The following is a 10141-nucleotide window of genomic DNA, read 5'->3' on the forward strand; positions in this document are numbered from 1 at the left end:
CATATTATATTAACATAATTAGGCTAACTAAGCCTTAATGTTGCTACTCTTGTGAAATAACTGCAAAGGGGCTTGAGAAAAATGCTGCTGATGTTTTTTCTTAAAGAGATGGTTAGATTTAATTTCAACATCTTTGGAAAATATTGAACGACAGTAATCAGCTTTAAGCTTAACCACGTGACAGGCCCGACTACAGATGATAGGGACAAGTGTTTCTCAGTGTGAAATAGCTGCTCACTGGGGCGCCTGGGTGGCTCAGTCGTTAAGCGTCTGCCTTCGGCGCAGGTCATGATCCCAGGGTCCTGGGATCGAGCCCCGCGTCAGGCTCCCTGCTCGTCAGGAAGCCTGCTTCTCCCTCTCCCACTCCCCCTGCTTGGGTTCCCTCTCTCGCTGTGTCTCTCTCTGTCAAATAAATAAATAAAATCTTTAAAAAAAAAAATAGCTGCTCACTAATTCTCCAGGCCTTTCTTCAATGTCTCTATCATATGACTCAATGATATGGCTACAGGCTCGATTACTCAATTTTCTTATGGGTGTTTTTGGTCTGAATTGACATGTGTTACTTTAGGCTCAGCCATGAATGAAGAATACTTAGGTCAACCTTGCGTCTTAGACCTGAGCTTCTCAAACTTCCAGATGCATATGAGTCATCTAGGGGCCTTGTGAAAATGCAGATTCCAGGCAGGTGTGACCTGGGGAGTTTTCATTTCTGATAAGCTCTCAGGTGATATTGCTGCGGCCGGTCCATATGCAACACTTTGGGGAACAAGGTCTTAGAAAACAAAACAAAACTGATTTTGTGGTTTACAATGCAACTTGGCACCCTTATAAGCCAACCTTATAAGCCACCCAATAAGCATTGCCTAAATGTTGCTGTGTGCCAGGGCTGTGATGAATGTAACCCTATCCACCAGCATGCAGGCAGAAACAATCCAGAGAAATGAGTCACTTCCAGGATTTCACCCTGGCGAGGGGTCCCCCTGGGGTGATCTCTTTGACTCAGGGAAGAAACAGACCGGCTGTCCAATCTAGAGCTGTCTTATGCAAATCTAGAATCTTGGAATTTCCAGACTTCCTCTTTAAAAATATTTATACTGAGCACATAGAGAAGTGTTTGAAAGTATCTAGAATAGGTTTGAGCATATGTTGATCACTCTAAAATTGAATTAAAGGCAATGTGGTCCAATAATGATGTAATAGCTACTGGGTTAAAATGGAAAATACTCTCCAAATACAATATAAAGGCAAAATGTAATATCTTGTTTCAGTTAAATAATGTGTGTCATAGAAAAGATTAAGAAAACAACAGAGCTAATTGTTGCTTAAAGTGGCAGGAGAGGCAAAGGAGTGGTTCATGTTGTGGCGGGAGTGGCCTTAGTTCTTCCTGTGCTTCTACCATGTTGATGTGTCTCTTCCACTTCTTTTCCTTACCCTTACCCCAAGCTCGTGGTACTCCTACACCACTGAGGGAAGTACCAGAAGATTTTCAAAATGATTTTGATTTTCAAAAATGAAAAGAGTAAAAAATTAAGAAAATTATTTAGTTTATTAAGAATAGGTCTTTGTTAAAGCCAAGGAGAAGGAGATAGACCCCCATAACAAGCAAGTCTTTTGCCCATTTGGACGCTCAGTGTTGTAGGAGGTCATCAAGAGGACATAACTGCCAGTTGACCCATGAGCCGGACCTGGGCAATCAGAGGCTCCTCATCCCCTTCCCTGGCCTTGGAGTGTATGTTCTGTCCACTAGTCTCATAGTGGGAGACGTTTTCAAGGATGGAGTCCTGAGAGAGCAATGTGTTTTTGAGACCATCTGGACAGGTATGTGACTGAACCTAGTTAGGCCTCCATATAGACTTTTAAGATTCTTGCAGGCAGGTATAGAGGTCTACTCATCGTGGTGCTGCCCAAGACAAGCCTCGTAGGTAAGTTCTCTTGCTCATTACACCTGCCGTCTTCCAATCTAGAGTGTCCTGCTTCTTTCTTTGGTCTCTCCTTGCTCTCTTTGTATGGGGACCAGTTTTTAAACCAGCACTCAGAAAAATTTAATTAACTAATCCTGACATGATGGCTAGGAAATAGATTTTACAATAATTTCACTAGGAAACTATGATTAACATCATTCAATAGCATAGTTCACATCTAACCAAACACGTCTACTTTATTCCACAGGAAAAAATATTCTAATATATATTCCCAAATCCACTGTGATGGTATTTATCTACTACATAGTGGAATGTTACAGAAGAATACTAGAACTTGAGGCCCAGACTGGTGATGAGACTTGTCCATTGTCACACAAATCTTTAAAGAACTGGCTTTAGAACTTAGATGTTCTGAACATTTCTCAATTTAGTCTGCATTGTATTATCCCATGCTATCACATCAATCATTCTTCCTGATGCCAATTTAAGACAAAAACACCCAAGCTTGTCTGGCACAAAATCCTCTATCTGAAAACTTGGGGCCACATTATAGGCTTCCCACTTGCAGTTGATCTTGGAGCCTCACCATTGTTTGTTCTGAGTTGGTGCAAAGTGGTATTAAAGAGGAAATCATGTGCCAGTGAGAAATTTGCTAAACAATTTGTAGCAGGTTCCACGGCAGGCAGAGTTTGTCCAGACTGGAAGTTTCATTCCCTTTTGGGTGAATAAGAGAAATGAGGCTTCATTTCTCCACCTTATGGACTGGTGACTCTGAGTGAGCAGGGGCACTATTGTGAAAGATCAGCAGTAGTCTTTTAGTGTGGATTTGAGATGGCTTGGGAATTACAGCACTAGATTTGTCTTAGTACAAAGGCCTGTTGTAACAAAGAATGGTGCAGGGTATGATAGGACCTAATATAGTATTGTGATTAAGAATATGAACTTTGGTATAGACAGACCTGGATTTAAATCCCAGCTCCAACATGTACTACCTTGGGAACCTTGTAGAAGTCATTTAACCTCCTGGTCTTTACTTTCCTTACCTATCAAATGAGAATAAAAATATTCCCCTGACTCATAAACTTGGAAATATAACATGGTGTGTATAAAACTCCAGTACCACATAGTACACAATGAGAATATTCAATAAGGCAGCAATGTTTTCCCCTATTAAGAGATAGAATCAGGAAGGTACGTTTAATCAGAATATCCTGAGATAAGATCCTGACATGGATGTCTAATAAGATATTAGAATAAATTAGGGAAAGAGGTCTATAGAATGACCTTCTTGGAAGTTTCTAAAACAATGTTGGTCCTCACTCTCCATGTTGGCTTAAGTTGCCCTTCCAATGAGATTGGAACTAAATAATCAGAGGCAACATCTTCCAAACCTTGAAATGTACCCAGAGAAACACTGTACCTTATTAAAAAAGAGGAAAGTCTTTTTTTGCTCCTGTTCTTAAGTGTGGTATATTAAAGCACAGACACTCCGGTTAAACATCTGTTCATAAGTGTGATATTAATGAAATTTAACAGGGAGGACAGGCTGCAGGGGAACCAAATCTGTTTCATTTCTTCCTTACCACTTGCTATGGACCACATTTGTCTGCTTCTTCTTTACCTGTGCCTTTCACCATGGTAAAATAAAGAACTGGGGACATGGAAATTGTTACTTTCTTAGAATTAGCCAGATGGAAAAGTGAGGGCATGATGGCCTACAATGAGTAATACCACCTGCAAACACCTGAGCCACTTGAATAATCATGGAAACATTTCTTGGAGTCCAGAGCAGTCCTTGCTTAAGGATTTTGAGTGCCAGATTCATTTTATTCGAGAGCCTGGTTTCAGCAATATGTTATGTATTTAATTTAAAAATTCAGTCTGGCCACATTCTATTAACTTATACAATATGTAGGTTTACTAAGTGGAAAAAAAAGGCCTCTAAACCAAAAACACTTTATAGAAATCTAGAGAATGTAGAGAATACCTTTAAAAATAAAAGCATGCCACAGAGGTTTGAAAAGTGGTGATAATCTTATGATATCACAGTGCAAATGTACAAATTAATAGGCTAATCAATGATATGAATACTACCTACAAAGAATCAGATTAGGTTGGAGTGGGGGAACATAAATAGCATGCATAGAAGGAATATAAGACATGACCTTTGTGTCTAATCAGGGATATAATAATGGATATAATAATATAAATATTTTAATGACAGGTACACTTACAGAGTTCATATTACATAGGTGTAGGAATTGTAGATTTTGGCATCTTTTCTACACAGTTTTTGAAAATGTGTGTATGTTTCATATCTTCTGTAGTATCCTAAGCTGACTCCTGTTTTTTTCATACTAGCTTTATTTGAACCTCTCTTTGGAATTCCATGCCAGCCAACTTTCTATGTCCCTGCTTCTCTGGATCACCTTGTCAAGATAATCATGTTTATCAGAAGTTCTAAACCCTTCTGTGCTCAGGAATATTTGGGTGTCTTAATAATATTTGGAAGATGCCCTTCCAATTGTCAGAACTGTTTCTGGCTACTTCTTTCTGTCAATCAGTGTTTACATATCTACAGAGGATCTCCAAGAACTGACCTACTGCTTCTTTCATGTCAAGAGATTGACAATTCCTACTCACATTACGCAGCCAGTGCCATTTATTTTGCATTTTTCCACAATTCCTGCTTCCCTGGCCCATCAATAGCATCTTCCATCATGAAAATTTTCCATATTGAGTTGGGAAGGGTGGCGATCCAAGTATGAGAGAGGAAAGCAGAATGAGTTAGAGAGCCATAAAATGTAAGTATAAAATTTCCCCTCAAATTGCATACACCAGAAGTTCTCAAACTTTACTACACATCAGCATCACAGGGACACCCTCTGAGAATCACTGCCACATGTGAATCCAAATCATTTCCAAATAACATGTAATCCAAACAAAAGGCCATCTCATTTTGCTCTGTGCCAAGCTCTTAACCTAGGAGTCCTTGGAGACACTTGGATAAAATTCTAGGTATCCGTGGTACTGCACAAACTATATATTATATTACATTAACATGGGTGAGATTACCTCTGGATGCTTGAAAGGGCCTACTGCTCTCAAAAGAGACTCAAAGGATTCATTTTCCCGAACAGCTTCTACAACTCCCACTGACGCCATGCAGAGAGAGTCAAGCCAGCACACTGGACGAGGCACTGACATTAGAATGTAGCAGAATAGGGTCTACAGTTGATAGAGCCAATGTGTAATTCTCCTGTTCTTTTTATGGTTAATAGAATAATTTTACTATTACTACACTGACCTTTGTAATCAATTACTCCATTCTTCTTTGATTACCTACTGACTCCTACCAAGATGTAGATCTACCAACCAATCAGCCAAAAAGTTTAGATGGAGCACCAGTTATAGGCCTAGTGTGGTGTTGGCTCAGGAACCCAGAAATTGTAGAGTCCCTGCTCTCAGATAACTCTGGGTGAAGATACTGACATATATTACTTTTAAGCCCCATGAGAATAAGAACCTTTTTTTCTTACCCCAAATTCTGTCTTGTGGGCCTAGAAGAGCCCCTAGTAAATCATAGGAGCACAACCAATTATTAAATGAGTGAATCCAAGACCTCAGGGGTTTATACTGAAATGTCATCATGATATTGCCAGGTAAACAAAATATTGGGACAGTGGCTGACTGGACAAACCTCTTACACCTGAAGAGTACTGCTGGATAAAGGAAATAAGGGACCCAACTAATAATGCATGTGAATAATCTGCAAACTTGCCTCCATAGGGAAAACAAATTGAAGCTTATGTATATGTAACAGTTTCAAACCTTTCTTTACACCAGATGTTTGGCATAGCTATGAACTCAGGTAACAGACTGTAGACTAGGAAGATCACCTCTCCACTGCATCCTTTTCTGTAGCAAGTGATAATGTTGATGGTAAAGGAGTCAGGTAACAAAAAGCATGCTGCCCAGCCACATATATTCATCATGCTTCCTTCAATAAGTGTGAAGCAGGCAAGCCCTTACCTAGATTTCAAGCTGATGAATGATCTGTCTAGTTTCAGTAAACCCCAGCGGACTGCTCACCTTTGTAAAGCTGAAACCCTGTCAGCCTCTGGATGCATTTAAACAAGGACAACATGTTAAAAGGAGGCAGGTTATGAGGTTTCCTGAGGTATCCCTAGTTTCTAAGTGCATTAAGTCCTCCCTCAATGCACAAAAAAGAGCCTTTTAACAACAACAACAACAAAAAAACCCTGAGAAAGTTCTTTTTAAATCATGTATAGATGCTGACTATATCAAATCCATAAACAGAAGTATTAATGATTTACTATATTAGGCCATCCATTTATCCACACTGAGGTCCTTCCTATCCCATTATCTCTATGGAAGCACGTATATAGCCTTATATACATGAGAAGAAAGAAAATTCCTCCTTCTTGGGAAACACCTGTCTTAGGAGTTCTTGGTTCTGAACATGCACAGGGTTGAGCATACAAATGGTGCAGTGACTCTTTTGGAAGTCACATTTGTCCCTGAAACTTCAGTCACCTGGAGACTGCATGCCTCATTGCCTGCAGCAGCTCAATCTTGACAGTGTAGAATGAGCTTAGAAATCTCATTTGAGGAACAAAATTTGAATTGAGAGTTTAAACAGCACAATATATTTAATGCTGAAATAATCTTTTCTTTTTTTTGTAATTTTTGTTGACTGTAGAATTCTTTCTCTTTCTTTCTTTCTTTCTTTCTTTCTTTCTTTCTTTCTTTCTTTCTTTCTTTCTTTCTTTCTTCTTCTTTCTGCTATTGGGCTGTTATAATAATCTTGGTTTGGTCTGGAATTTGTCATGGAAAAGGAAGATAACAGGACTCAGGAACTAGTACAGCAGTTAGCTGCATATCCCCATTTTTACACACAGAAAATTTTTGCTTCTTTTGCTGTGCTAACACACTTACACATAATTCCTGGAATCCCTACTACATTCATATCCACTGCTTCCAGACACACACTCCCAAGGCACCAAAACACAAAAATCTCTGCATGTCAAAATCAAGCCAGGCCGAAGATGTAAATAGGTGGATATGGCACCAGGTGGATGTGTAATCAGTAATAAGAAATACATCGAGCCCCATAATGAAAAGAAATCCCCCAAATTGTTCAGGATTCCCCCTCCCCCTTCCATTCACTGATTTATTAACCCTGAACAAAGATGTAATTGCAGGGTCTCAGAAACAACTTTTTTCCATTTTTTTTTTTCATTTTGGCATTTGTTTTGTTTGGCTTTGAATTTCTTAATATCTAGTCATACCATTCATTGCCTGTTTTCTTCACTCAGTTGCCCATCTTCCCCCCCACCCCCACCCAAGAAATGAAAGAAGCATTAGCTTCTGAGTCTTAAGGATGAGACCTCTGCATTTTCTTTGCTTGTTTAGGGCAAGAAATGAAGTGCTGCCTCTTTAATTGGCAGAAGCATGCAGGAGGAGCATACCTTTAATTTAGTGTTGGGATACCTCACTTGCACCCTGGCTGTTGTCTTATTGGAGACGGCAGCCTGCCTGAGATCCTCTAGCACTGAAATAATATCATCCAGCACGCATTTCTTATCCTGATTTTTCAACACACACAGATGGGAAAAAGTATAATTATAGCCCTTGTGGTTCACCTTCATTTCCAGCACGGCTCGGTGGGTCTGCAGGATCCCCTCAGCCTGGAGCAAAATATTGTCCCCGGGTGGGGAGAGGAGGATCACCCTGCCATACCTCCCAGGGGTGTGTAAGTCCGAATAGAGCTGGCTTTTGGACTGGTCCAGGGGGAAAAGGCTGCTGGCCAGGCTGCGCTCGATCTTGGCCAGGCTGTGGCTGGGAGCGACCAGGCGCTCCAGGTCGCCCTCGGGCTGGAAGCGGTTGAGCGCGCTGAGGCCGAAGGTGATGGTCAGGACTGCGGGCACGGTGAGGAAAAAGACCGGGTGCCGGCTCACGCACAAGCCCAGCCTGTGGCAGAACGACTGGAGCCCTCTGCGAAGCACCTGCCGCAGCATCCTCCACCAGATCCAGCTCGCAGGCGCTCCCGGCCGTCTTAAAAAGCACATGTGACATGTGTAAGCGCCGGGCTACCCCCCACTCCCCCATCCCACCCCCTCCGGGCCAGCCCCCTTCCCCACGCCGCCGCCTCCCCACCCCCTCCGCGTTCACCCCCAACCACTCCGCCTGGTCTTTCCCCGGCCCCACCTCCATGCGCTCCTACTACTCTTTCAAACACTGCAGCAAGTTGCAGCAAGGCGGGCAAATATCGACAGCGCGCGTGGGGGCCCGCGGCGGGCGCTGTGGGGGCACCGCGGGGCCCACCCCTCCCCTGCCTCCCCGCGCTCTTGCCTCCTCCCGCGCCCCTCTCACCGCATGAGCAGCGTTCCCTCGGTCTAGCCCTTCATCTCCGTGCTGCAGTCCCCCGGCCCCCCTCGCTGGAGGTGGTTCCGTGCGGAGCGTCCCACAGATGTGGATTTCCTCTCGGTCCTGATGGGGTTCGGTGCCTAACTGGAACCATGTGCCTCGGTGTTGTAAGAAGCAGGCATGTGCCCCATAAGGGGCGGGGGGGGGGGGGGGGGGGGGGGGGGGGGGCGTGGAGGGAGGGCTCCTGGAGGCAAGCCGCCTTTTTGCCCCTCCGGTTTCCCTGTGCCCTCGAATTCTGCTTTTCTGCTGAAGAAAAGGGAGCAAAGAGGATGATGCTGCATTTTTAACATACCACAAAGCATGCAAGGGATTTCCTTGCAACACCTTCCACGCTGTCATTCCACAGACTAGTGGGCTGCAGCCCGGGGCTGCCAGAGACCCCATCTGTTGTGGTGCGTTGGGGCTCTAGGAAATCTTTCCTAGCTGTGGTGACTGGAGAGGAGGCATTTGCCAGTAGCAGTCGCCTATGGCTTGGGGGCTGTGTGTGTGTATGTGTGTGTGTGTCTTGCGTGTTGGTAGTGAAGATCCACAGGCAATGTGTGGTTTCCCAAAAAATGTTACATTCACTTTCTGTGCTTGTGAAGTTTAGGACAAAAAGTTCTTAAAGCTGGTTTCAGTTCCCTTCCCCCATTCGCCCTTCCATCAGGTTTACTCTGATAGGAAGTGGACGAAGAGGCTATCTAATTTTCTCTTGTGAGTCGAATTCCAGAAACAAACATTTTGGGACTCCCATCACACAGTTTTTGCCTGAATAAAGAGGACTAGTTGTCTAGGGGGAAACACACTGGAGTCATCTGATGTGTAAAACTGAGTTTACTTCACCACAGAGGGAAGAAAACTCCCACCAGGTACAATTCATCCTTCAGTACCTACCACTCTGAAGGTGAGAAACTCTCACCTGCAGATCCCATCAACTTCAAAAGCTTTACTATTAATAAGCATGTGTGTGTGTATTTTACTTTTTACTGATGGGACCTTTCACAAGGCCCAATGTTCTGGAAAGAATATGAAGAAGTCTTGAAGACAAGTTCTAAATTTGGTTGTGAACTGGAGACCTGCCTTCCAAAGCTTCTGTTCTTTTTGCATTGACTTCGTAGAGAAGATTGAGTTTCAAGAGATGATTTATTCACACTTTCTTAATCATAGTGAAAGGACCTGTTCTTCATCACATACTTAGCGATGTGCCCATCTATGCATACAAACAAGCTGAAGAACTCATCCTCTTAATAGATGCTTTTTATTTTTGCTAGTGGAATCAATTTTTCAGTTAGGAAATCAGAGACTGCAGAGAGCTAAAAAACAGGGGCAATGCTTAAGAGTAATAGTTTAAAGGTAGTGTTACATACAAGATGAAAGAAAAACTCCAATCTTTTAAACTGAAAGTGACCTTGGTGACCATTCAGCTTGCATCCCCACTGCGGGCAAGAATAGCTTTTATAATATTCTTGATGGCTCTCCACCCAGCCCACGCTTCTATACGGGATTTCAATTCTATTCTATTCTAATTATTCTATTCTATTCTATTCTATTCTATTCTATTCTATTCTATTCCATTCCACTCTATTTATTTGATTTTTTTAAAAAAAATATTTTATTTATTTATTTGAGAGAGAGAGAGAGAGCACAAGTGAGCATGAGTGGGGGGAGGGGTGGAGGGAGAGGGAGAAGCAGACTCCCCACTGGGCAGAGTCCAACAACATGGGACTCAATCCCAGGACCCCGAGATCATGACCTGAGGTGAAGGCAGATGCTTAACTGACTGGCCCACC

General features: G+C 42.7%; 1 protein-coding gene across 2 annotated transcripts in view; it reads right to left on the minus strand.

Annotated features, from left to right (window-relative positions):
• The window catches only part of PTCHD4 (patched domain containing 4), a 180557-nt gene extending 172543 nt beyond the window's left edge, over window positions 1-8014 (minus strand). The window contains exon 1 of one of the 2 annotated variants that reach the window (XM_034990951.1): window positions 7589-8014. In XM_034990951.1, coding sequence (XP_034846842.1) covers window positions 7589-8014 — 426 coding nt within the window. Of the gene's footprint in view, window positions 1-7414 lie in introns of both variants that reach the window. The other variant, XM_034990950.1, reaches the window with a different exon arrangement.
• Window positions 8015-10141: the final 2127 nt, after the last annotated feature.

This window comes from Mirounga leonina, unplaced genomic scaffold, assembly GCF_011800145.1.
Source record: "Mirounga leonina isolate KUSES-001 unplaced genomic scaffold, KU_Mleo_1.0 Mir_53, whole genome shotgun sequence".
Taxonomy (NCBI): domain Eukaryota; kingdom Metazoa; phylum Chordata; class Mammalia; order Carnivora; family Phocidae; genus Mirounga; species Mirounga leonina.